Source organism: Amphibalanus amphitrite, unplaced genomic scaffold, assembly GCF_019059575.1.
Source record: "Amphibalanus amphitrite isolate SeventyFive unplaced genomic scaffold, NRLGWU_Aamphi_draft 001032F_arrow, whole genome shotgun sequence".
Taxonomy (NCBI): Eukaryota; Metazoa; Arthropoda; class Thecostraca; order Balanomorpha; family Balanidae; genus Amphibalanus; species Amphibalanus amphitrite.
The window spans coordinates 1-27,691 of record NW_024882526.1 but is presented as its reverse complement, the minus strand read 5'-3'; the positions used below and the strand labels follow the sequence as shown (position 1 = coordinate 27,691).

The window sequence follows — 27,691 nt, the reverse complement described above, 5'->3', positions numbered from 1 at the left end:
AACATGATCTAAAAGCATGACTCAGGCGGCTCCGCTCTGCATGGTGACGTAGTTCCCTGTAACAATTCTTTGGCCTGCAACTCAGCGCTCCACCTCGGGAGCTATCTGATCCAGACAGGGCGGCCTCTTCCAACTGCAAAATTCGCGTGTCGCCGGTAAATCGACCCAATTTCGATTGGCAATTCTAAGGCGGCTACCACTGAAGGGAGGCCCAGGCCCACTGCAGCATGCAAGCTGCAGACTGAGGCTGATCGCCTGCAGACTCTATGATAGCGGTGAGATCATCGAAATGGACACACGAAAACAATAAACCGGCATAAGAACTGAAAAAGCGAGAACATCGCCTAACGCCTCGCAGTAGTGAATAAGGGCAAAATTGATTGCATCTTATGCACCGTTCCCTAGTGCTGCTTATTCTTGTAGCAGTGATTAGCTAAAATAGTATGGAAGCTAAAAGTCAAAGAAATGGAAGGCAAAAGCTAAGTGGAACTTCTTGGTAAGTAGAACACTACTTAGAAGTAACTACGCTTATTGTATATAAAATCTAAGGCCCGTAATTTATACGCACGCCAAAGTTATCAAATGTTTAGGTAACAAGTCTGTAAAGAGCTCGAAATCGAAAACTTCTTTTCGTTGTTGTTTTTCGTGGTTACGAATTACCACGTCTACTTCCTCACAGCCCCGACTGTTTGCAGATGGGGTTAACAGTTTCGGATATGTTTCCGTGCGTGTTGTAAACTTCACTCCTTGCCCCGGCAGTAACCCCCTTGGAAACGATACCCACACCTTCCACTTGGAGCCAGGAAAAACTCTATTCTTGTGTGCTTGCAAATACAGATGAGTTTAATGAATAAAACTGATAAACTAATGCAAAGTGCAAAGTTCATTTCGTAAAATTGCTACATACCTAATCACAGCTGAAGGCTGTGGTGGTCTAATCTCTTGAGCGATATAAAAAGGCAGGCTATGATCTATGTTACGTGTATTTCATAGACAAAATGGGTTAGAAGCCAGTCTTACCAACAGAGAAATCGCCGGCTGCAGTTATTTACCGAATTAATTCTGCAGTTGCCTACGAGCCAAGCCAGCCAGGCAAAAAAAAAACGGTTAAGGGACACATAATATTATATCAGTCAGCAGCCTATGCCCTATTTTTACGTCAGCGGTTATTTTCTCGCGCCTGGTGAAATTTGTTTGCAACCTGTGGGGATAAAAACTACCGTGATGACGATTTTTCTGTTGGTAAATTGGGCTCATTTTCTATATCTCTTACGCATTGTAATAGATAATGTCATGATCATTATCCGCGGCATGACACTGCTCCTACAGATAGCAACTGGCAAGATTACAATTTTTTTATCTAACTACATACATGCATCACACTCTGTCCGTTTTGCACCTCGCGCCCCCGGCTCGAGGCGCCACCGTCACCCTGATCTGTTTCGCGGCCGGCTCCTACCACTCACTTTCACCGAAGCGCGACGCTCGTGGTTATACGGGGCTGTCAGTGCGAGTGGTGCGCCCGCGCGAGGCGGTTCTCAATCGGAGTCCTTCTCGGTGAGTACCGACTGGGCACGACCCAGGGGTCGCGACCCGCGTGTCACGTGACCTTTGACCTGTGCGGTGTGGGGGAGCCCGCCGCGGGGCAGGGAGCCACCTGGAGAGATGGGAGTGTGAGTGTGTGGTGTTGTGAATGGGGAGATTGTGCAACAGTGGTGTGATCGGTCGGAGTTGGGTGTAGGGGCATGGCTCGGCGGTATGCTGGTCTGTCTGTGTGCGCGAGTGCCACAGCCCACAACACCTGCCAGGCAGATATGGTGGCTTGACTGATGCACAGACACCGGTCGTTTCTCTGATTATTTAGCATCATGTTCTTTCAGGCCGCCCTGCAGGATTTATTGATCGTGATCACGGGATTGATGTCAAAACGAGAGATACTAATCCGTGTTTCATGATCACTGAAATCCATGTCATAAGCGGACATTCTTACCCTAACAATTTATTTAAATTATATTTTTGTCAGATACATTTATTTGTCAAAAAGTACGAGATAATGTGCCCATGTCTCCACATCCCAGTATAAAAAGAGGAGAGAGCGGTGCTTTGTGCTGTATGTTAGTAAACGACAAACAGCAGACCTCTCGTCGTATGCAGCGTTTCATGCTGCTGTGGCATGTTTGTACTGCATTAGCATATTTTCATCACACGAGTATAAACAAGCAGCCGAGCATGAAGTCTCGGACCTCTGCTGCTGACAATGTGGTGTCGGTCCATGGCATCAACTCCCTTTTTACGGTCTCATGGCTGTGTTTTCCTATTTCTGTGTGTTTTAGTGTTGCATTTCACTGGAGTATTGAACAAACAGGGGAAGTCGAACTTCGCTGTTATATTTGGAACAGCAAACTGCAAAATTAAAAACGTGGCATGAGTGCCTAAAGTCATTCTCAGTTTGGATGTCTGCTGGATTTAACAGGTCTTATGCTAACCTGACGCAATATTTCCCATTTTTATTCGCGGTGATTCAAGTCATAAGAACATAAGTCATAAGACTTATTCGGAACTTGATGACTCCTTCTCTCGCAACGTTCATTCGCCGAGGATGACTCTCTATTCCTGGATGCAGCATGCGGCACGCTTGTGTGACGCACGCTTGTCTGTCAATGTATGCCTATCCATCACGTAACCAGCACTGTGAAGTCACCGGCCAGATTTATGACTCGATGTCTGCTCTACAACTCCCTGCCAACCACAGTGCCAATTACACCCGAGGTCAGAGCCCCTCGGTCCGTCTACCCAGGTATAGCGGTACCTGTCCCTGGCATCATGGCCCGTGTTAGCCTCCGGTGACGCAAAGCCAGTGCTCAGTCTCACCAAACCGGACCTGGCCTCAGTGTTGGTGGCCGCGAAAGCAGTGTAGGAGGCAGCAGCATGGCACAGGGGTGGACGGGGGCGGCCCTGATGGGATTTTCAGGTTGGTGGCTGACATTGCTGGTCGCCGGTCGGGCCGTCACATCACTTTCACGAAGGTCGGCAGCATTGGTGAATGGAAAAGAGAAGTGACCCCCCCCCCCCATTGTCGTATTGGTGGAAAGGGTGGACGGATACCAGCGCTTGCGAATCTCAGCATTGCTGTATTGAACATGAGCCTATCGGAGCGGTGACATCGAATGGTGCCGGGTAAACTGCACGCTCGATGAAAAGCGGCCATTTTGTGGCAGGTGGTGTGCATTGGAAAACCCGCAAGGTCCAGTTTTGTCCGACAGCGCTAAACGGAACATCCGTCACTGCTGTTAGCATCCTGCGGCTATTAGCACATGAACTTTTCCAATCATTTACGCTTCGCCCGCTATACATAGACACAGCCCCAGGAATTACCTGTCGCATTTCCTCAATGCTCATCCATTCATTGTCCTTTCCGCTTCGTAACTCCAGTTTTGAGCGTCCGTTTTGGTTCACCACATCCTTCTCTTCCATTTCTAGCTCCCTCCCCCTACCACGCTCCGCCTCTCCGCCTCCTCCCCGTCTCCCCTGGTCCTCCCTCCTCCCCACCGCCTCCGCCGCCTCCGCCGCCGCCGTCGAAGCGTTGACCCTGCCGCCGCCGCGGTTCGCCGACCAAGCAAATAGCCTGACCGTAACTGTACCCACACGGCGGAGCAGGTTGGCAGCTGCCGGGCCCTCCGTGACAGGGCCTGGGGCGTCGCCCCGGGTATAGCCCTGGGCCTCGTCTGAGGGCGGTGTCACACAGGATGTGCGCGTGTCACCCCCGCGGGAATTAGCTGCGGGGAGGGGGGGGGGGAATAATAAGCCCCATGAGTGGCGGCTATATGTAGTAGGACGGGCACCGCCGAAACTGGTGTGTTAAAATTAATGAGACTATGAAAATGGTTAAGTTTTGAAAGGCTACGGCTTTTAGGCGACCTATGTATTGCACCAGTGAAGTGTACCTAAGTTGCATTTTGGTTTAGGACTAGTCAAATATAGGTACCTACGTTTTGTTTCAGATATTCTTGATATTTCTATCATTCTTCATTTGCAGTTTAGATGCTGCTCTTTTTCTGTAGAATGCCTCCGGATGACGGCGGCAAACCTTGCAAAGACTAATCAACTGCCTGTAGAGTGACACCTGTCTCGGCGGAAAATTTACAGCTCTGACGTGTGAGGGCTGGACCACACACCAGCTCCAAGAGCATTGTTTCGCAGTGCTTTTACGACCGATTGTTGCGGGGGCTTATAAGCTCGTGTTTCCTGCTTTTAAGTGCGGTTTAATATGCATTATTGGGAGACAATCTCCCCCACAATGCTATTTCGAATGGCCTTTAAATTTGGTGCAGTAGCGTGCATTACCAAATCAGTGATTTCAAAAGCAGCATTATAAATATTTATAATTCGGTACGTTTTGCAATGCCAACTTGCCTGTCCTAGTTCTATTTATTGTCAGGTGGTGTGATGGCTATAACAATTCAGAATTGGTGCTGCATTATGGGATAAGTGACCGCTCGCATCGCATTAGACAATGCTACAACAGCAGAGTTGTTTGCGCTAAGTGCCAATCAAGATCATCTGAATCAGTGCGCATCATAAGTGATTACTTGCACTGACAGCTTAAAAGCTTACCTATAGATGATAGCACAATATCACAAGATTGGCACATTAAACACATATCCTGTACTTCTTTTGCATGAAGAGTCGATCATTCGTCCCATCCATCAGTTCTGTTTTTTTTTCAAACGTTGAAGCCATCGTTCCTTCTGTTTTGTCTTCCCGCCTACCTTGTTCATCTAGCCTGTCCGTCCGTTCTTGTAGTCCGTCCGTTTCTCCGTCCGTATGCCCTTCTGTTCCATCCCTCCGCTTACCTATGTAGTTCGTTTCGTCCGTCCGTCTATCCGTCCGTCTGGCCCTCTGGCCCGTCCGTCCGTTTCTTCGTCCGAATACCGTCCTGTTCCATCCCTCCGCTTACCTATGTAGTTCGTTTCGTCCGTCCGTCTATCCGTTCGTCTGTCCCGTCCCCTCTCCGCGGCCCGTTCGGCGCTAATCATCGCCGCTCGCTCAGACAATGAGCGTCGCTTCCTGTCACAGCGCGAGACGAGCCCCGCAGAGTGGCGCGTCTGCGCTGAGCACATGACGCACCGAGAGCGATGACCCGGCGACGGACCGTGGAGACGCCCCGCGGCGGCGGCGACGCTGGAAATGACGACGGAAGGAGGTGTCGGTGCTAGGATAGTAGAGGGGGTGACACAACATGGATATCGGAAATGCTGTTGGCGAGTAACAGCGACGACTCAAGTGGTGGCTAAGTGGTGATGACAGCGATGCTGACGGTTTTGATGATTGATTTTGGCCAGAAAATGCGGGTCAAGAGTCGGAACAGGTATGTTCAAGTATGGCGAGAACCACTACGCACACGCCCGCATCGGTCTACATAGATGACGTCATCACACGCCCCTAGGCGCCCCGTGTCATGCTGGTGTGTCGCTGCCTCCTGGGCGCGGTCCAACAAACCAAGAGACAGACCCGGTCTGTGGGACCTGTCTGACCTTGCAGGTGCCGTGTCGCCATTGTCTTCATTGTTTCCCAGCGGCGCCCTCGGTGACCAGCGAGCAGTGACGTAATCTGATGACGTCATCTGGGAAGCTGAGGGACAAATCAGCGTCTTTGCGTACCCTCTGATATCTGCTGCTGTGATCCTACGGGCGGTAATTACGGGAGGAGCCCTATCGGAGAGGCAGAGTGGCTCATTAGCCTATCTCCTCGGATCGCTCAGAAGGCACCCCGCCGTGTGGGCGGGAGAGGAATGCGCTCTCCACTGTCATCTGTTTGAATCGCCCACAGATACGTACAATGAAATGCGTTGCGTGGGGATAAGTCGAGGAATTGTCAAGAAAACCAAAGTGACATGAGTGAATGATCTCATCCAATTGTTACGGTTTCCCGTCGGCATTGTGTTCCATGCGACAAAGCCCAATTACCATAACCCATATCGATCCCTAGCATGATCCACCTGTGCTGTTCTGTGTAGTCCATTCAGCTACTGGTCGCCGTACAGCGGCGTATGGTCTTATACGGAACAAAGACATGTCTGGCTGCAGCCCGTCAGGGGCTGGGACACCTGGCGCCGCCTCCGAAAGGCACGGACGGCGAGGACGGATTGCACCGATAATCCGAGGACAAAGGACTGGTTCGCGTGCTGCTGGAACCGCGCCCCGACCGGTGCCGCTGCTGCTGCTGCTGCTGCTGCCGCTGCTGTCCGGTCATACTCGATCCGGAAAACATATGCCATTGGTGCCAAGGTGACACTTGCAGATAGGGAAGGTGGCCAGGTGGACACTGTGGCGACCAGGGACCCACCAATCCGTTTTGCTCCTCAATTACTCTGAATTGTAGAATGCTTTGAAGGCGCTTCTCATTTACAAGGGATGTTCGCTACCCCGCAGGTCAAACGTAAAAAATCAACCGCGGAGAACCAAGCGGATCTCTTTCACTCAGTCCATCTGAGCAATCCAAGCCATCATGGCGCCACGCCCTGGATCGGACCAAATCCGACTACTTCTGGCAACAGTAGTCATGCAACCGACCTCAAATCTGGGCGTCGCCCATCTCGGCCCGCCCCCGTCCCCCTTCCGACCTCGTCTGCCCTCCACCGCACCCTTCTCGGGCCTCTGCCAGAAGCTCTGTCACGAAACACCACCGGCTTAGCCTCTGTGCCGCCCACAGCCGCACCAAACTCGGCACAGCCGCCATCGGACAGTCACGGCAGCTTTCAGGAGCGGTCCGCCCTGAGCCGCACCCCTCCCATCCCTTCCTCCCCTAGCTGACCTCCCGGACTGCCGAGCGGCGCTCCAACCAGTGACCTCGGCCTCCTTAAAGAGACGGGCACTGGCGACCGAGCGGTGTGGGTCGAGGAGAGGAGAGGAGAGGAGAGGAGAGGAGAGGAGAGGAGAGGAGAGGAGAGGAGAGGAGAGGAGAGGAGAGGAGAGGAGAGGAGAGGAGAGGAGAGGAGAGGAGAGGAGAGGAGAGGAGAGGAGAGGAGAGAAGAGGAGAGGAGAGGAGAGGACAGGATAAGAAAAGAGAGGAGAGAAGAGGAGAGGAGAATAGAGGAGGGGAGGGCAGAGAAATAAAAATAAATCCTGTACTGCGGTATAATCTTCGGTACGCTATCTAAGCTAATCCTTTTATTTACTTATGAAGCAGAATCGGCTTATGTGTTGCCATAACAACTGCACTGCGTCATCTCAGGGTGCATGACCTTTCTTGTGGTATGATCTACCACACTTATCGTACTCGGCATCTCCTCATTCACCTCAGATCCTCGCCGCCTCGCGTGGGTCGGAGCACCGCTGTGGAATTTCCACCGGCGGCTGTCTATGGTGACCTCCAACACCGCACCTTCACCGTCCTCCCCCGGCGACTCGCCGGTCCTCGCCTGGAGTCAGCCGTGCAGACTCCGCCGCCTGCTGGTCGCTCTCCACCGCCGCGCTGTGCTGGCTCCTCCGGCCGGGCGGCGGCGTCTCCTGCGGTTCCACGCTGACCGGTATGCAGACGCTGGCCGGTACCCGCGTCCCCGGACCGGACCGGACCGGGTCGGACCGGCGCCATGGAGTCCGCGCGGCCTCTCTGCAGCGGTCAGTATGCATAATCGCCGTCTGTCGAGCGGCTCTGCAACGGCGGTCAAAGCGGTCAAGGCGGCGGGGCAGGGTACTGCTTAGCGGTCAAAGCGGTAGAGCTTCAGTGGCGGGGCGTCCCAGACGATCTGAGCCTGATCAGGGGATCTGGACAGTCCCGACCTGCTGAGGTCATAGCCTTCAGATCAGAGGGCAGACCAGAGGGCGAATCCAGGCCGTGACCCCGCGCGTGATTTGCTGGTCACGAGGGCCGTGAGCCGACAGATGTTAGAGGAAAGTACTAAGCATGGGGTCACGTCTGAAGTCTGTGAGAAATAATTTGAACAAACATACGCTGTTTTGTGACAGCAGAAATTCAGTGGATAAATCGTACCATAGCAACGCGTGTTTTATTGTCAATAACAACACCAAGAAAACAACACGTACATATCTTTCATATTCGGTTGGGGAAATGCGAAAAATCATTAAGATTCCAATCAGTGCGCCATATTGTTAACAAAATGTTACATGCCTTTTGTTGCTTGCTTGCACATTTCAGCACAATTGCAGCAAGTGTGATTTAATCAAAAACGTTGCCTCTAGTAGGTACTACAAGGTGTGACACTGCTTTCCTGATCTAACACAACCTTCACGGCCTGCCACCCTAATCAGATATGCGCTCCTCAATATAACACCCCGGATACACTTTCTGCACACACCGGGCGACAAACGGCACCCAGCTGGGAACACTTTCGCGACGCTGAACGTGGGAGATGTTCCCACCCTTGTGACGTCATAGGGCGCTACTGTCTCCGCTGCGCCGTCAGCGTCTTCCCTGCGCCGCCATGCACTGTCGCTGCCGCGGGTTATCGTATCCATCACCGCTGCCGCCCTGCTGGCGAGGGCTGGTCCCTGACCGCTGGCCGCTGGTCGCTGGCTCGCTGGTCTGTTGGATCGCTGGCCGTCGCTCGCTGGGTCCCTGGCCGCTGCTGGGCTCGCGTGCAGCTGGCTCCAGCCTGGGGCGAGTGGGCGGCGGCGGGCGGCGGACCGGGCGGCCGGGCGGCTGCTTCGTGCCGTGCCGCCCAGGGCCGGTTCCCGCGCCCAACACGGAGCTAGGAGCGGTCATTGGCTGTCGACGAGACCGGCTGATAGCCATGTCGGAGGCCCACGCGACGGCCCTGGCCCAGCTTGGAACGGCTGGCCGCCCGCTGCACGCCCTTCAGCCCCCTGTCCCAGCTCCGAACCCAGCCCCGCTGCAGACCCTACCTCTAGCCCTGGCTCCTGCACTGGCTCAAAACCCCGGCTGACCCTTGGTTCCCTGACTTGACCATGATGATCAAGTGGGTCTGCAATAGCACACGACAGTCCAGTTCCGACTCTACGACAGATGATAGAGAAGAGAAGCAGTTCAGGTTCAAAACAGCTCTGTCCGAGATTTTAGGCTGTGTTAGTGGTCGACTGTAGACTGGGGATAGTTTGGATAAGCCGGATGGAGGAAATTGGTGGCGCAATGGTCGGCGTTCAAAGGTTGTGGCATGGTCTGATCAGCGTGGCAAGATGAGATCAAAGCATGCTCGTGGGCCGAAAGCGTGGAGGGTTATTTTCTGGCGGGGCTCTTGAGGTTAAATTGATTTTCTTTGTCGCGTGACGAATCTATTCACGCCAACGAAAGTGGTGTTATGAGGAAAATGTTACCGCAATTTATGCCACGCCTAAAGATTCTCATACAAAAGGTTACGAAAGCAATTCACGGAAGTCCGTCAGATTTAAGAAAATGTCTGACTCTAGGCGCTGCAATAGATAAATAATCATGCATGTGTGTTGCAAAATCACTTGAATCGGACAGTTCCGTAAGCGCCTTATCAGTGCTCTATGTCAGTGATTTTAAGTCAACTAGTCACACATGTGCTGACGCAAGAGTCTTTGTCTTCTGAAACCCATGACGCCGTGTTCCTGAACTCTCCATTTACTGTTGCATGGTAGAATAGAGGCGTTCCTGGATATCAATTGCGACTGGCGTCTGTAAAAGGACTGCGGGGATCGGTCAATCGATTGCATGTTGATAGTCATAGGTTTGCACTGAAAGCTGAACAAAGAAGCTCGATGCCATGAATTCTGCATTCTGACTTAAGGGTGGGTAATTTGGCAACATTCTACTGAAGATTACCGGTGTGTTTTAGAGAGAAATCACACAACTCTGATGTTCTACTGATCTTTCAGAAGGTTTAAACATCACCTAATAATGAACCAATTCATTTCATCGTGCCAGCAAAAAATGAAACTGCGGCTTATGACTTTCCTTAGCGAACAGTGCGGAAATACTATGTCTGTGCTCAGGAAAACTTACCAATTAGCCAGTTGAACAACCGTTCACGTATTGTATAGTTCCACCTCCCTGAAGAAGCCGACTGCTGTCAGCTGTCCATCCCGCTTCCGTCCACCCTCGGGCCTTTCCCAGCTGGTCCTTCGCCCAGCTAATGTGTTTATAATCAGCCCCTAATGTCCGTCTAGAATTACAGCGCAGCCCGGTCCGGCCGGCGCGCGCGGCGGTCCACATGGCACAGAGCTCCGATCAGGACCGTTAGTCTGCAGTCCAGAGCCTGTTTTCCGTCTCACGGCGTCAGTCTTTCGACTGGCAGCAACAGACCGGCCAAATCCAGACACCCAGTGTCAGGTGGTGTCTGTAAAATTAGCGCGCCGTGACCGAAGCTGCACTGATCGCGATGGTAGACTCTGATAATGTCCGCCGGCTATAAACCCGAGGACGTCAACCTCCGGAGTAGCGGGCTGCGTGGTACTCTGTGCAGCATATTTCTCTATCTATCCGACAAAAGCTGTCCGGGGCATCTAGCCCATGAAAATAGCATGCGTTCTGAATAATTCACTGCCAGCTTCCAGTCGCTAGCCACGTCAGCCAGGCTGCTACCGCTGGGGATGGGGACGAGCCTTTGTCCCTCGCGCCGCCCTTGAGCCCAACGCTTGACTTGCAAATCCATTTCGGGCAAAAACTCTGCCGTGACGTGTTGCATCGATCACGGGGCCGACGAGAAAGGAATCAGCACTTACGAAAGGAATGTAATCAGGTGTCAGGAATCAGGATAGCACTTCTTTTGCTGAACCTTCAGCCAAAGCCGATATTTTGCCGTTAGCTTACAGCATATGCATTGTATATTTGCTAATGGCTCTCTTTGGCCGGAGTTTCCTCTTTATGTTTTCGATAGTCTCACTTTCCAGCGTATCTATAGAGACAGCAGTTTTTAATCCGTTTCCCACACAATGGTCAATGGTCAGTGAACGTGTACGGACGACCGGCGATTGGCATCGTCTTTGTTTTCGGTCGCAGCGCGTGTCTAAGCGACAGAGGTGCAAATTACATTGACGTTATTTGGAACCTATTTTGAAGGAAAAATGTCGGCGAAAACATTTGACCGGACAAATTTATGTACTTCAGAGCGCAGAGATAGGCATAACCATCACAAATAGATCGAGTAAATTTTCCCAAGTGACTTGCCTTATCAAATGCACCCGCAAAACTGCATCTCTAGGCTTCGAATCGTGTGAATGGGATGGCCAGCCGGACGGAATACAGTCAGACTACAAACGAGTTTTCCTTGCAACCGCGGTAGAGACAGCTCAGTGGCGGAAGTGGAGGGGCGAGGTGGCGGGTGATTTTTAACGTCCCGGAATCGAAACATCGCCTAAATGGATGCGCTGCAGGGATAGATACGATAACACGAATTGGCGCTGCTAGGAGTAGTGATCCTAAATCCTCTGGCGAATTCTCGCAATTTTTTATTGTGTCATTGTTTTGACGTTCCCCATTTCTCTCCCTGAGAGATTTGACAGTCACTCACTCAAAGAAAAATAACCTAAACATGAGTCACCTAGCCCGAAAACATCCTGTCATTCATTGCTTTAGGATTGCACGACACACCACTTATCTCGTCCTGTACATCTTGTTATGCATTTGGCGTTGAGTTGCTGGGTTCTCTGTTTGGCAATACTAGTCTTTGCACATCTTTAGTAGGTACCTGAGCGTGCTGTTATTCAAATGAAAGTCAAGAACCACTACGGTGTTTTCATTTTTCAATCCAGATAAAACCTATACTGCTTGCGTGCAAGAATGGCTCAAATTTGATGGCCTGAAATTTTTCCGTTACCATTAGCTTCTGTTTTGCAGCAACTCTCACCCCAAGCCTAAATTTACTTCCTGATAAAAGATTTCCCTCCCTCAACCCCCAGTCCTTGACGCTCAATTTTATTTGTTTGCCAACCGTTGAGATCAGATACCATTTCTCCTACTCCCCTGCACCTTGCCCTTCCATCTGCGACAGCTACCACACTGCCGCATTTCCAGACCGTCTGACCTTATCTCATCAATCCCCCGGAGAGTTCTAATCCTCCGATCAGGAGTCGTCAGTTCTGGACGAGACACTGGCACACACGCACACGTGCAGCTCGGGCTAGTGACGTCCCCAGGGCCGGTTTACTGCGACAGTGACGTCACAGGGCGGTAGTGATGCGCGTGGTTCACACAGAGGGTCGTCACGACGAGATGATTGACTGGAGTAGCTATTAAAAAGTGTATTTTCTTTCAGATCATAAAGCGGAAAGATCTTGAAAGAAAGATCTTGATCTTGAAAGCCTGTTCAGTGCTCAAGAAAGTAACAAATACGCATATTATCTGGGGATGATTTGAAGTGGGGATAATACATTCGTTCCTTTTATCCGATGATGCCGTGACGCATGCAGTTGTTACGTTGGTAGTTTGCACGCATGAGTGAATGGATGAATTCTAACAGGCATTTTTACAGCGTCAAAATACATAAATCGTCTTTGCAGGATGAATAGGTGAGAAAAATATGCCTGCCATCCGAATTCTTACCCGTTTAGTAGTGGTCCTGTCACTTAGGTGAGTAGATACTAAATTTTCTAGAGGATAAAGACATTCCACAGTTGAGGCTTGGATAGCACTGCAAACCAGCGCAAGTTCTACCACTTTCATTTGCCTTCAACTTGGTGAGAAATATTGCCAAATACTCCCATAAGCTAGTTTTCTGGATCGGCGAATGACCTGCGCGGTTCTTCTCAGCGACTGGTGTTTACTGTCTTGGCGTCGCGGTCTCTGGTGCTATGCTGCTATGTCTAACTGCAGCCTCCCAGCCCTTTGGTGCTATGTTCTTATCTGACGTTGCAGTCTCCGCTGAACCGATATTTCAAACGTGGCTGCGCGCGATCTAGTGCTGTTTTCTCTATGTCTAAACTAAGTCTACGAAATTGTTGGACATTTTCTAAGTTCTGTCTGTTTCTTTATCTGGCCATCGACCGCCATTAGGTAAATATCACTGACTTCCCCCAGACTGATGTGAATCAGTCGACGGTCCATTCCGACCTTCAGTTATTGTGCGGCTGAGCCGGGATTGTGTTTTTCCTCTCTCGGTCGACCCGGAAGCCGTAGTTAGTGGTTGTTTATGTGTACAACAGCACTGAAGGAGTGATTATCAGCACCACAGGAGGTCCGGCTGCCAGCCTGATCTCAACCGAGGAGGCTGTCTCAGTGTCTTATTCCTCTGAGTCAGCACCCAGCCTCGCGTGAAGGCTCAAACATCTCCAAATCCATGTTTGTTCACTGCACCGCTATCCAAACCCATCCTCACCATTACGAGTCACGACTCTCGGCGGTTGCTATGACAACCGTGGCCGGACGCCGTCCGTGCCGAGGAATTCGCCGGCCATCTTTCTGCAGAGCCGTCCTGGCCTTGGCCGGCCATTTTACCGCCCTGCCACGGCTATCGGTTTGTGCAATCATGGTCCCGGACGACCGGCCGGCTCAGCAGCCGGCTGCACGGAACGGCAGCGGCCGTCCGCCCAGGACGTATCATCATATCATCATGTAGTTATCAGGACAGCACAGAACGGCAGTGTCCTGGGCGGACAAGACTGTGTCCTGGCCGGACATCAGTGCGTCTTGGGTGGACATAGCTGGGTCATGGGCGGACATATTGGGTCCAGCGCGAACACAGTAGTGTCCTGCCGGCGGATGAAATGGTGACCTGGGCGGACACTCCTGTCTCCTGGGCTGATAAGATTGGGCCCTGAGACCCCCGTATGGATGAAGCTGTACCCTGCGCGGCCTCTTGTCCTGGCCAAACACTCCAGTGTCATGTACGGACGAACTATGAGTCGAATCGAATTCAATGAGCATGTGTCAGACTTGCTTCCTGAGAAGCTGTATCTTGATCGGAAATAACCGCAATGACGTGCGTGGGCACAGCGGCGTGAGGGACACAACTGCTCTTGCGTGGAAACCGCCTCGTTCTTTGCGGACCAAACTGTGTCCTGCGTGGAAAGCTCTGTGTCCCGCACCGTGGTGAGCTGGCGCGGTCGGCCAGTGCAGTATCGAATACGGAATGCGGTCACGGCTAGAGGAAATGCGTCATCGCAGCAGCGGTTCATTCTCTTCATATGCCGACTGCGTATGCATTGTTACGAGTGCTCACTGACTAGGCTTCCATTCTGTGAAAATTGAACGGATAATCTTATTTGGCAACTGCAAGGACGGTAAGAGGAAGATAATTCTCGATAAATCAAACATTTTATAGTTTTCAGGTATGCTTCGAACCATGAGGCATATTCATTCTTTCGGTGACAAACCCATGACCAATTTGCGCCAGTGCAGTGGCCTCTTCATAGACTCCGATTAGGTAGTCATTTTTCTGCCTGAGACCATGACGCACTAGATCGAACTTGATCGTTGGTGCCTGCCAATGCAGATATAATGCAGCATATACCTACCTATACTAAATTCACTATTTGCAATACATACTGATCGGAGCCGGCACTGAAACATTGTTATTCTAGTATGCTTTTCCACTGAGTTTGCGTTTTAATCGAGTGTTTACCTCGCCGCGTGAGAGCATTCTGAGAACAGATGACGGAAATGTGACGTCACGCCGCCGCTGTGTGTTCTGATGACGTCACAGACAGGCCGCCATCTTTCTTCCTGCTGGGAGGCGGAAGGACTCTGGTCTTGAGGTCGTTTGTTTGTTCCTTTTCCTGGCGACGCACAGAGCTCACTGCTTATTTGAAAGTGCCACCGAAGTAAAGTATTTCCTTTCAAATCGCAAGCTTGGCAATATTTTAGGTAAAGGCTCAATAATGTATAGATAAGGTATTGGCTGTGATGCATCTACCGTCCATGCGTATTGCGTTGAACAGCTGTTCACGTAGTTTGACACATGCACATAGCGGCATTCATACAATCACACATTGCTTTACACGAATTAGTCCCTTATATTCTAAGGACCAATATTTATTCCACTTATCCAAACAAAGTTTACCATCACTTGAACTCAAACAGCCTTACTTCAATTGTGAACCCGCTAACCACTCCCCAAACAACAAAACCAAACATCCTGCGTCGGCGTCCGCCGCCTGACCGTGTGTCCTTCGTCAGAGTACCGGTATCCGCTCACCTCTGACTGACCCCCGGTATGAATGCACCCACGGCTGCTCAGGTGGTCGACCCTTCCCACCCTCTACCTCCCACCCCATCCCCAGTCACGCTCACTCAATGTTCAGCGTCTCTCCTGTGCAGAGGGCGGGCTAAGGCAGGAGTGCGGAACGGGACGGGTCGGGAATCTCTTTGTGGGCGCTTTGGGCTCTCCCATGAGCTCGGCTGGCTGGGTAGACGGTAGAATAAGATCCTGATGAAGATCTTGACGTTCATCTCATATCCTGATGTTGGTTTTGACATTGAGCCCGTTTGCTACGCTGATAAGAATATTGCTTACCGATGGACAGCTTTGCGATGTAGGTGGAATTTGGCAGCCGAAGACTTCTTCATTCGATTCATTTGGTTTAACGATTTACTTGCTGATGCATGCATACATTTCTTGGGCACTAATATCAGAGCCTCCTACGTAAAAAAAACGAAGTAATAACTTTGTTTCAATGCTTGTAATGGTTTTGAATATATTGATCTATACTCTAAAGATGTTAGATTAACAAAAAGCAGGACTTATATGATAAAGGTAATGATTTAATAAGTATTTTAGCGCTTCTAAACTGTGCTCAGAAGAGTCGCAAGTGGAACACTTACAGCAAGGTATTATACTTCTTTGAACGGGACAACGGTGATCTCAGCTGTGAAAAGAGCAATTAACGCCGTCTCCGGCCTAGAAGGCTGAGCTCCGCTGTTTGAATTGTGTCTGACCAGCTAACACAATACCTGTGGTCTTCAGGTAATGTTCTAGTGCAACGCAAATCCCACCAAATCGTGTACTTCACCACCAAATCGCGAGATTACGAAGCTTTGTATGTTATTAAAATGGTTTTAAACGTCAGGTTAAATTTAGACCAGTTGTTAAGGAGTGCCGCTTCAGATAACTTTATAAAACAGTCCTTAGCGTGACGTTTGAAGCGAAGCCGTTATGATCATGAAAAACACATTATGCAAACATTTCTCAAAATAGCCGAAACGGAGTGTGTGCCATACTGCTCTTTCAGCTCTTGGTTCTTGGTGTTAACAAATCTCTCTTTTGTTCACAATACGGTGACCTGCCAGTGTTCGACTCTGCTTAGCAGCCGTTTAAATTTAAATTCCCTGCGACTGACCCAGCTGAGACGCGAGTAACCTGGCACACTCCAACGGCCGTCTCCTAGCCGTCGGCGCCCGTCCGCCAACCACCTTCCATATATGGCCCTGACCGGTAACTCACGGTCACCCAGTGTTCGGACGCAGCTCTGGTGACGTCATTGGCGGCAAACTCGTCTCACCTGGTATTATATCGCACCCCTGCGCGGCCCCGGGTCATCAGTGGGCCGGGGGAGTGCTCAGGGGTAATGACCCCACCATGAACTGGGCCGGTGGTACAGTTTTGACCCCTGATGAGTATCCGGAGGGCAGAGACGAGGACTTCCGGTCAGGGAAGGGGGGGGGGGACGCGTGTTTGAAAACCGCGGAATGTCGGCTGAGTGTGTGTGGGGAGGAGGAGGGTAGTGGGAGAGAAGGACTGAGAAACATCGGCTGTTCTTAGAAAAGGCAACGCCACAATGTCTTCTACGCTGATTTATACTATGAAGCATTGGATGACAGAGACTGCGTAACATTTCCTTTTTCATGTACTGCCTTTGTGCTTACACGCATTGCCATGTACGCATTTCAAGCAGAAAGAGTATCAGACTATCTGTGGGACTTTGCCCTCCTTCAAACTCCTTTTCCCATCTCTATATCCTCCTTTATTTTTTATCCCAAGAATCTCCTATTTATGACCCATATCAAACTCATGCTTATGATTACGCAAACTAGTCAATTGATGAGAAGAAAATAAAGCACTTATTGGCAAAAATAACAAAGAAAAATAACAAACAATAGCAATCCTGCTAAGAAGGGGACTCGAGGGCGTGAAATCAGCAGTCGACTCATAAGTGATTTGCACCGTCTGACTCGATTGGATTTTGTATGCGTGGACGGTGGAGGTGCCGGGATATTTCACATTCTTGAGCACACTCTCATCCAATATTCCTTTGACCATGAGGTGTCAAACCACAAATCGATACCAATCATGACGTCACCAGTCCGACGCTTCTTCTTCAGCTCCCATTAGCCCGAACCGTCATATTCCGATCTCATCCCTGTCATTTCGTTCTAATCTTGCTCCGGCTCAAAGCGTCTTGCTGTGTCGTGCCATGAGCCGTTACGTCACAAACCAAGGCATGCTGTGACGCATCACGCCCTTCGCCTGACGTGACCTGGCTACCTGACGTGACGTGGTTTAGACGTGACGTGACGTGGCGAGCGCTCCGCCATCCATCTCTGATCCATCGGGGGTGAATTGATGAGGCGTCACCGTATTATCATAATGCGGGACTGGCGTGGTGTGAGAGGCAGATGACCTTGTCTGCTCCGAGTGGCACCTCTGGAGCCGAGACGCTCCTCTTTCGAGTGGCATCCTCAGGAGAGGTGCCACTCCTGTTCTGAATGGTTCCTGGAGCAGAAATGGTAGAAAGAGCTTCTCGCTCCGCTCCGACCATTAGGTGATATAATTTTGTATCGAATGCTCTTAACTCCGTTTCTGTCTAACTAAGTATACCTGTACTACTGTCAGTCTGTCAGTCCCATGTTCTCGTATCTTCGGTCTCTGTCTGTCCGTCTCCGGTGACCCCAGTTTGACCCTACGACCCGGCTAGATGCGGCCCTTCCCCTGTGTGGGTGTCGTCACGGCCGGTACGAAGGCCGCCGTCCTCCTGCGCTCTACCGCTAACTCCTCTTTTCTGTCTGTTACAGGGCTCCTTCATATTATGTAAGGAGCACCCAGAGGGTCTTCGATCAGATAGTGACACAAGGCCTCAAAACTAAGGTGAGTTGCTTTGAGTCATGCGTGCGTGCATGTGGACTAAGAAGAAGAGCTGTGATACATTGGACTATGACGCACGGCCTGGAATTCGTTTTCTTCTTGCATTTCCACCTATGATTATTTTCTTTTTTACTTTGATTAATGACAGTGCTTATTGGTCATCTTATATCATTTGACGTATCGGAGCAATACTAGCTTCTAGTCTTTTCTCGTCTCTATTGAATTCCTCTCTTGTCTTCAAACGCCCGTGAAAACGCACACACTTTTCTTTCATGCTAAACGCACGAATGAATGTCGATTTTTCCCACGACAAATCCGCTTCTGCTTCCGGTCATGTCTACGGATCGTGTCACGGTGGAGGTGAATGGGCGTTTTCGCGCCACTGCGACAGCCGGCCGCCCCTCCCCTCCCCCTCAGTGTGCGTGTTTTACACCCCTCAGCTGTCAGCCACAGCGGTCCGCGGGCCGGCTAGGAGCGAAAAAGGCGTGCTCCAGCCACTATCGAAGGCCAATCTCACAGCTAAATCCATTTGCAACGCGTGGTTGCACGCTCGAAGGCCTCCCCTTTACACGAGTGAGATTAGCCGTATTTTACCCAATCGCCTGTGCGGTTTTAGGAACGGTTGGTTTATTGATGTTGATTAGTTTCTACGCGACTTTGCATCGCTTCTGCGTTACGTTTAATGGCTTTCTATGTTCCCCACATCATAAGTGTCGAGCTCGGCCTTCGCCAACAATTAATTAGCCTTGCCTTCGCTAGATGATCTCGTTCGCCATACAGCTGTCAGCGTCTTTGTAGCAGCGTTTGGCCGCCTGGAGCAACACAAAAGGATGATAAAATATTTATTGTCGCACTCGCATGAGCACGTTTGTTTCCTGATTCTATAAGCTAAATATGTCGCCAAATTTCGGTCGGAAGTTACCTGCGTCGACTGCAGCTGTTGATCTCAACAGGTGCGCCAAGAGTGACCAGACTTGAATCACAAACAACCCCCGCCATCTGCATCGGAGCCTCGCGTCACCAGCCTCCCACGCTCATACCAGTCAATCCTGCCAACCACCGCCAACGCTCCGGCATTCCGGCCCTTCAGGTCTGTTTGCAAACGACCGGCTGCCTAAGTCTCTCGACTGTCAATTTGTACGACGTTTGGTTTAGCCGCCCATCCATCCCTCCTGAGACGCCGCCACCGCCTTCGCTAGCCGCCGCCGCCGTCGCCGCCACCGCCGCCGTCGCCGCCACCGCCGCCGCCGGTCCTCGACGGCCGGGCGGTGAGCGGACACGACGCAATCCGCTAGACTGTGCAAGCGGGCGGCGGGCCGCCAAGGCCGCCAGCCGCTGACCTCGCCGCGCCAGTGGCGGCGCCAGGCGGGTCGACAGGGAGGGCGACGGCACGGTATGGAGGCAGAAGCGGAGGAAGGAGGGGTGAGGAAGACACGAGGTGGTAGGCAGAGGTCAGGGTCACCCAGGGCAGCAGGGTGGACCGGAGCGTGGGAGAGGTAGTCGCTCGCCTGGCGCCGCCCCTGCGATGGTGAAAGGCCCGAGGGCGCCGGCGACGCTGCACCGAGTCGACGGACATGAACACGGTTTCGAGGGCGGACTTGTCGTGTTCCTGGACCAGGGTCGCCTACATGCACTGGTCGGGCGAGTGATCATTCCTCAGCCTCGCCCGCATGCAGGGACCGCTCCGAACACCCCAGGTGTATACGGGCGGGGAGGGTCGATCAATCTGCATCCCAGTAGCGAGTTCCAGGGAGAGGGTGCTCGCTCGCTGCCCCGATCGAGTGGTATTTCCGCGGTATCGGCCCATCATCTCGTCATTCGAGCCTACCTGGAACCTGCAGCCGCCCCGGCAGCCGGCGGCTGGGGGAGTGGCTGGATTTGGCAGCGCACCAGCAGCCGATGGCGCTGCCACATACCGCCTCTGCAGACCGGCGCTGCCGGCCTGGCGCCGAACTTCCCCGTTCAGACTTCCTTGTCCACTGCTCAGGCCGGTCTGACTGCAAACTGTAACCATGGTGTGCACTGCGCAGCACACAGGCAGGTGGTCAGTCTCTGCACTCAGTTCGACTCATGTTTATAGGCGGTATGATGTACCACCCCGTTAGCTTGCGGTACAGTCGATCTACATACACGTGCAAATTAGCACAATCACCTGACGCATGTGTTGCTGCTGTTCTCAATAGGCCTCAAAATATGCTCAACTACCGGTCGGAGTTCAGAGTCGACTGGTTTGGGTGAAAATGTCGTGATCGAAAATCGACAAACGTTCGCAGACCGGCGACATTCCTGGTGCAGCAGACAGGCTGGTTTCACCAATAATCGCTGTCGATAACGGGATTGATATTTCACCGGCACAGAAAGCCTACCGACCAATTATATTTCATTGGCGCAATAATAAATAAACGGCATTTTAAAGTGAACACAACATTGATTATGTTGCCGTTAGCAAAAGTACATTTCCCGATGGCCGATATAGACGGCTATTGCCACTTATGCTCTGCGCAGGTAATATAACTATAGCCTATACGAACGATTGCTTGCTAGTGATCAAACGTTCTTTTGGTATCTCCCTCGTTTTCTGCAAGTAGCGCGTCGATGAAGGCACATGCGTCCAGACCAGAGCAAGTACGAATATGATGCCCTTTCTTTGGAAAATTTGTCATGAAATGCTATTTTCCCGCTTGGTAGGTATGCGCGGGCGCCAGCGATGACGGTATCAATGCTCCGATCATGACTGCCGGTGGTGTACTTTCACATCACCCCGCACTAAGGTCGTTCCCGACTTACGTCATTGACGTTCCGTTGAACTCGGGCCGGTGGGAAACTGACGGTCGGGTCTCTGTTTTACAGATGGCGTCATCTGTCCGCCTTCTGGCAGCTGCAGCTTTGCTGCTCTGCCACCAGGTGGCAGGCCAGACCGAGGAGCTCGGTCCCAACTACATCGGCGAGGAGGGCAAGCCGCCGCTGCCCGAGACTGCACTGTGAGTAAGCCTAGATACAGGTGACCTGATGCGGCATCAAAATCACCGCCGCTTCACACTTCAGTTGACAAAACTATGGGCAATGTTCTCGGGAAATTAGACACACCCCTTCCATTCTTGGCTACATCGAAAAAGCTATTTTGTCTCGATAAATTGTTCGCTAAATCACCGTTCCCTGTTTCCATCCTCAGGATACAAAAATCCTTCTCCTCCACGACGCAGTCCCCCTCCGGGCTGGACAGGCAACTTTATCTCATGCGGGCTGCTCCCTTGGAGCGGCACCGCTGCTCCCGAGGGAGCGCACCCCGGTCCGTAGCCGAGTGCAGGGAGTACTTTGGGGCTGGGTGGCCTGTCCTCTGGACGGGCTCAGCCCCGATGACTCACTATTGTGCCTGCCCAGACCAATGTCTCCCCCTAATCCTCATAATGCTTCCGGCTCTGAAATGGTCTAATTGGACCGAAATGGCCTAACCCAAGAAAAAAAAAATGTTTGCTACCTCGAAAAGGTCGATATTTAGGTTTGCATACGAGTATACGTTCGCAGTAGTCCAAAATGTAACAATGGTGCCCAATCGGTCCCATGAAAAGTGAAGGGGTACAGAATCGTGATAACAGCCCTAAAAGTGCCGATAGTAGACTCGATCAATGTCTTGGAATGACATCAGGGTTATCTGTCTAGTGTCTTGTTTTCACCCTAATCGGTAGATAAGCCTCAGATTAGCCTCAACATTGCCTTCAGCTGACACTTGAGCATGAATCATACCCTAATGGCCAACCGATCCGTTTAACAGGCTAAACGGCAAGGTGGTCGAACTGGACGAACTGGGTGACATCATCTACCTGAACCGGAGCAGCGCCAACCTCAACTGCGCCGAGGGCAAGATGCAGATCGACGTCAACTTCAAGGAGCCCTTCAACGGCATCATCTACGCCAACTTCGACCGCACGTCTCCGTGCACGTGGCAGGGGGACGGCGAGACCAGCTACCACGTGGAGCTGCCCCTTCGCGGCTGCGGCACCAAACAGGTTCGTGGTCACCTTGCTTGAGATATACACGACAGTGACTACACTTTACACGTAGTACGATAACGCAGCCTTACGGTCATTCACTGTAAATGTAGATTTCTCCGCTGGGTGTAATCACCACACGCTTTGGGCTATCTGCTCACTAGCCACTCGAGCGAATTCCTTCCGTCGTGCTAACAGCCCTCCTCTCGTGCCATCAGGGCCCGGCCCGCGTGTTCACCAACAACATCATCATGCGGTTCCACCCGCACCTGGAGTGGGCCGGTGACGAGGTGGTGACGATCGTCTGTCGCTACCCGCCGCCGATCGCCGCGCCTCCCGTGGCCGGGCTGCCGTTTGTCGCTGGACCGCCCGAGACGCCACTGACGCCACTCAAAAAGATCGGAGAGGCCGACATCATCCTCATCATCTGCGCCATCCTCTTCCTGGCGCTGCTGCTGCTCGGACTCGGCTTCGGCTATGCGTGCCTCAAGAAGAGACGCATCAGCCTCATCAAGAACGTGCCGCTGGAGACGGCGCCGCCCTCCGAGTCGTCGATCTACTCTCCGGGAAGTGTGATGCCCATCTTCGACGGGCTCAAGATCCCGCGTGCGCACGCAGTGCCCATCGTGGACGACGTAAGTGATGGCGCGATTTCGGGACGTTCAGAAACATCGAATGATGCAGTGTTCATATTCATAGAGTTAGCATTTCTCTGTTATTATGAGCTACTGAAGCGTGTCAACGATTCTCAACATAGGATATTTTAAAAATGCCATACATTTAGATCCTAACACCTTTCCCTGATAACTTCTCAAGAGACACATGCTGGGGTACCCACATCGCGTTTGGCTCACCTCCTGCCTCCTGTTCTCAGGTGACCAGCTCTGAGACGGTGCCTTCCGACTACAACTGTCTGACCTCCCACCCTCGTTCTCAGGTCACCAGCTCGGAGACCCTGCCGTCCGACTACCCGTCCGAGTCGCCGAGCACAGCTCACTCCATGATCGACGATGTGGAAATCATCCCTCCGCCTTCGGTGGGTCCGCCGCAGCAGACGCTGGTACCGGCCGGCGTGCCGCCCGCCGGGGTGCCCAACCACGCCTACCTGATGACGGAGGAGCTGCTCAACACCACCTACACGGACAAAATGGTCAGGGAGGAGGTCGACATCCACCGGCAGCCCAACCTGATGAAGAAACAGCCGAGTACGTATGACGAGGTCGCCAGACGCCACCTGTCGTCTAGGATCAGCACAACTTGATTCTTGAATATCATAGCTTAGCTTGTCCTTCAGTGTTGTCGACGGATATGTCAGATGCAATTGCTAGGTGTCTGTTCAATGTTCGAACGTGTGTTTTTCGTGAAACAGGGCTACTAAATGTTCAGATGATTGGTAGGCGAAGCTTCAAAACGTATGAAGCAAAGCTGGAGAAATCCTTCAAGCTCCAGCGTCCCCGGCTGCCCAGTTTCTAACCGGTCTCTGTCTCCTCTCCACAGACCCGGAGGCGCTGCACGCCGCCGAACAGCAGCTCACCACCATGCTGACCACAGCCGACCGGCGCTACAGCGAGTCCCCGGAGCCTCCTGCGCGGGCCGACGTGCGCCACGTGCAGGCTGAGCTGCACACGCCGCCACGTACCGCGCCGCCGCCGACCATCAGCAGCGAGTTCCGCGTGCACCAGCCGCCGCTGCCGCCGCCGCCGCCTTCCGAACCGGACACGGTGGCCTCACAGGACGTCATCGACCACACCGAGCTGGAGACCCTGGAGATGCCGCCACCGCCGCCTCCGCCGCCACACAAGCCGGTGCTCACCTCCCAGACTGTAGACGACCGCATCCTGTCCACCATCACCGAGACTAAGGTGGGTCTTCGGGGAGGTCAGCTGATATTTCTTAGAGAGGTCATGTAGGAATCGTGCAAGTCCTTAAGGACGTGTAGATCAAATGACATTTATAATGTAGCACGAGTATGTAGCACAGACAGACACATCCAATGGCTGTGACTAATAGGAGAGTGATTTTGCTTCGACCCAGCAGGTTGGAATCCTGTAATTACGTTGTAAAGCTTCACATCTATCGACCGCTCATTATGAGCAACGACATGAGTAACGACAATGGAATTATCCTCAATTAGACATTGCGCCGCTGTAAGGACTCAAACAGTTCACTATGACGAAAAGTTATTCAGGAAAACTGGTTACTCAGGATGTGGCTTACTTGGACGGTTTTCCTCCTTTTGTTTTCATTAAAAGGCTATCTTACCTTGATCGTCATATGTCGACTTTAAGAACATGAACAAAGTATTGCAGGCACGTGGGTCCGGGTAGGTGATTAGCTGATTTTGTATGACCATCAGTGGTATTAAGCTCCGGCCACAGATGTCTTGTGGTAGGAATCCACTTTGAAAGGGACATTTAAACCAGAAGTTAATAAATTACGGGGTTTCAGCGCATCCCAGCAGTTTCCGGTAACGCTCACTTGTTATCTCCTTCCCGTCACAGGTGTACGAAGACATCGAGCGTCGTCGTCGCGCCGTCAAGGAGTATTACGAGCGCAAGCAGCAGGCGCTGCCGCCCGACTGGGACGTGGAGATCCGCCAGTACCCGCCGCCGGAGCGTGACTTCCCTGACACCGCCTCCTCCCACTGGGACGATTCGTCGGTGGGCACAGAGGTACCCCCTCTTCCGGGACTCCACGCCGCCCGTACCGCCTTCGAGACTACCGACCACCACTTCTCCAGCACTGACCAGACCTTCATGACTTCGACCACCTCGCGCACCGGTGTGGACGTCACGCGCTCGGCCACGTCCGTGGCCGCTCCGCCGCTGCCGCCGCCGCCGCAGCCGCCGAGCCCGCCGGCTCTGGAGCGCGCTGACGGACCCGAGGAGCCGATCCGCCCACTGCGCCGCGAGATCACCCCGCCACGACGCAACCCACCCTCGATGGACGTGCTGATCCGCGTGCTGGAGGCCCCGCAGGAGTTCGACGATCGCCTCAGCGTGCTGACTGATGACGACCGCGAGACGCTGCGTCAGCTCATCACCCGCGAGGAGACGTTCCGCACCATGCTGACTGAGGCCCGCGTCTACCAGGACTTTGAGCGCATCCGGCAGGACGAGCGGTTCGCGCGCGTGCTGTCGGCACAGAAGTGGGACGTCATCATTCGCGTGCTGGCTCCGCCGCCTCTCGAAGTGACTCCGTCCGAGTTCTCTGAGACGACGCGCGCGCCGTCCGAGGTGACCGACTTCTCCGACATTCCCGAGCCGCCACCGGAGCCCAGGATCCACAGGTCAGTAGGGATACAGATTCTGCAAGGTTCACATAGTTCATCATTCTTGGGTGCTAGATAGAAGGGAGCGGAGTCCATATACAGGGAAAGGCCACTTGATTGGGTATGAGAAAATGCTTTGGATTAGCAAAATAGCAGTGATGCTTGATCGCATGCATGGCAGTTGACTTGCATCGCAGGTCTCTCAAAGCAAACAGATCTTGCGTAGTCAAGAGACAAATCCCACTTCAATGCCTTGCTAAACACAGCGCGAGGAAACGCTGTCAGTAAATGTTATCAGCATGCTGTGTCTAAAACGTGTTCCATGCACACCAATCATCACGTCCTCTCCGCGTTTCCGCAGATACCGCAAGACATCTAACCAGCTGCAGCAGTTGCCGCCTGTGTACGAGTACGAGACTGGGCCTGGTCGCCCTCCGCGCTCCGGACCCGGCAGCACCCGCTCTCACGTCACCACAAGGTCAGTGGAGGGGCAGCTATGGGTCGCTGACAGTTAGGGTGCACACTGCACAGGGGCCAGGGCTCGGCCATGCTGAGTATCACTTGACGACTGTTTCTTCATGGCTGATACATTGTCAAATATGAAATGATTGACACTATTTGACGTCATTTTCCGAATTGCTATGCCATCACACCTGGTGAGAGCAAAATGACCCTCACCTGGTGAGAGCTATGTCTGACCCTCCTCCCTCCGGTTCCCCAGGTCGAGCTACGGCGGCGACGTTCGTTCCATGACAGAGGAGATGGTCTCCTTCCACCGCTACCAGCCGACGTGGTCTGAGACAGACACCGCTCCGAGGCCCCTCTCCATCGACCCGTCCGACGGCGGGCCCCTGCAGGGTGCCACTCAGAGGACTTACTTCGAGAGCCACCAGGAGGTGGACCTGCCGGGCGGCGGCCAGCGGCGCTACTTCGAGAGCCACCAGGAGGTCAGTGCCCGCGGCGCACCGTCCACCATCGGCGACCGCGAGGAGGTCTACTCGATGGCCGAGACAGACGTCGACTGGCAGAGGAGGTAGGCTGGAAGCCTCGAGGCGGATGAAGGAGGAGCGAGGCGAAATTAGAGTTCATTCACCGCAGCTGAGGAACTGCCGCAAAAATGGGAAAAAGTGAGGAGAAGGAAGAAGTGTCGGGAGAACCCGGCAGGAACCGGTCGGAGCTGCCCAGCGCACGGGCAAACCAACTATAACCACGCCATCTGGCGGTGACTCGCCGTCTCGTACTAATCGCAATTTAACCCGGTGCTTGGCGTAGAAAGCTGGAATGTGAGTGTTCGATAGGTTGTTTGGTGGTGGCGGCCCGCGCGTGCGCACCGGCGCCGGACTGACCGCGGGGCCGCCTCACGCCGCTTCTAATACTGTGATAACGCGCGGGACGCGTGGAAACTACGAGCGTCTGTGTCAATGAGAGATGGCACCACTGGCGTGGAAAAGATGGCGCCACCACTGCGGCGATAGATGACGTCACGATTGAGGCGATAGATGGCGTCATTATCGCGCCCTGAAATGAGCTCTCCTTTGCGGCGTCAGTGTCGGCGCGAGTGGACCCGACTGCCTGTGTACTAATGATCTCGGTAAGAGGACGCCAGCGTGCCGCTGAGGTCATCGCCAGGCGGCGCTGAGAGCCGGTTAACGCGGTCATCGACAGTTACCTGCCGCTCAGCCCGCCGGCAGATGGCAGCAGTGGCACCTGGTCGTCAACCCTCGTGTCCGTCTAACACCGCTAATGGTAGAATAGAACTCCAGCGGAGTTTGCCCACCGTTCTGAGTCGCGAGGCAGCCGCGGGCCTCCTGCAAAGCCGCCTGGCGGCAGCTGTAGGAATTATCCCCCGCCGCTGCCTCGCGACCCAGAATGTCATCTGGCGTCTGATTCGTCCCCATAAGGCCCCAAGTCTGAAAATGGTAGGGGCGTGATTTTGAACGAACCACCTATTGCTGGGACGAGTCAGTCGCCGATTACTGCGCGCTGACTCATCGTACCTATACGATTTCTGTGCGTTTGATAACTTTTCACAAAGAGTGTAGCTGTGCTACAGAATGTCTGAAGTGGAACTAGCCAATGATGATGAGAGAGAGAGAATGTATAGGACGCTGTGACAGTGCGCTGCGTGGGCCAACCTCGCTGTAATGCCTTATCGATATATCGACCAATAAATACACTATCGTTCGCTAACACTCCCTCATCACTGTGCCAACTGCGTTAGGAAAAACTGAACACCCGATGCTTGTAAAATGAAGAGAACTGGACGAGGATTAGGCCTGCTTCACTTTATAGTTCATTCGGCTTATGTATTGTGAATTTTTGAATAAAGGTGTCGTTTGATTATTCTTAGACTCCACATTGGGGCCCAATCTAAAATAAAAATATAAATTCAACGATGTTGTTCAATTAATCGTGCTGACAAACTTTCAGCCATCTAGTAGGAGGAAACGTTTTGTACTTGTAAGCCACCTAGTG

General features: G+C 52.6%; 1 protein-coding gene across 1 annotated transcript; it reads left to right on the top strand.

Moving 5' to 3' along the window:
• Window positions 1-1,499: 1,499 nt before the first annotated feature.
• Window positions 1,500-27,406, top strand: LOC122369399 (verprolin-like). Its single transcript, XM_043344121.1, has 10 exons — window positions 1,500-1,557; window positions 17,887-17,959; window positions 20,807-20,937; window positions 21,729-21,963; window positions 22,164-22,580; window positions 22,883-23,150; window positions 23,443-23,807; window positions 24,447-25,234; window positions 25,578-25,694; window positions 25,938-27,406. Exons 3-10 carry the CDS (start codon window positions 20,807-20,809, stop codon window positions 26,251-26,253), a joined length of 2,637 nt encoding a protein of 878 aa, XP_043200056.1. The 5' UTR covers window positions 1,500-1,557; window positions 17,887-17,959; the 3' UTR covers window positions 26,254-27,406.
• Window positions 27,407-27,691: the final 285 nt, after the last annotated feature.

Bases quoted from the DNA above. Each gene is read 5' to 3' on its own strand.
- LOC122369399 (XM_043344121.1), top strand. From the start codon at position 20,807: ATGGCGTCATCTGTCCGCCTTCTGGCAGCTGCAGCTTTGCTGCTCTGC. The intron at 20,938-21,728 runs GTGAGTAAGCCT...TCCGTTTAACAG, and splicing joins CCGCTGCCCGAGACTGCACT to GCTAAACGGCAAGGTGGTCG. The intron at 23,808-24,446 runs GTGGGTCTTCGG...TTCCCGTCACAG, and splicing joins CCACCATCACCGAGACTAAG to GTGTACGAAGACATCGAGCG.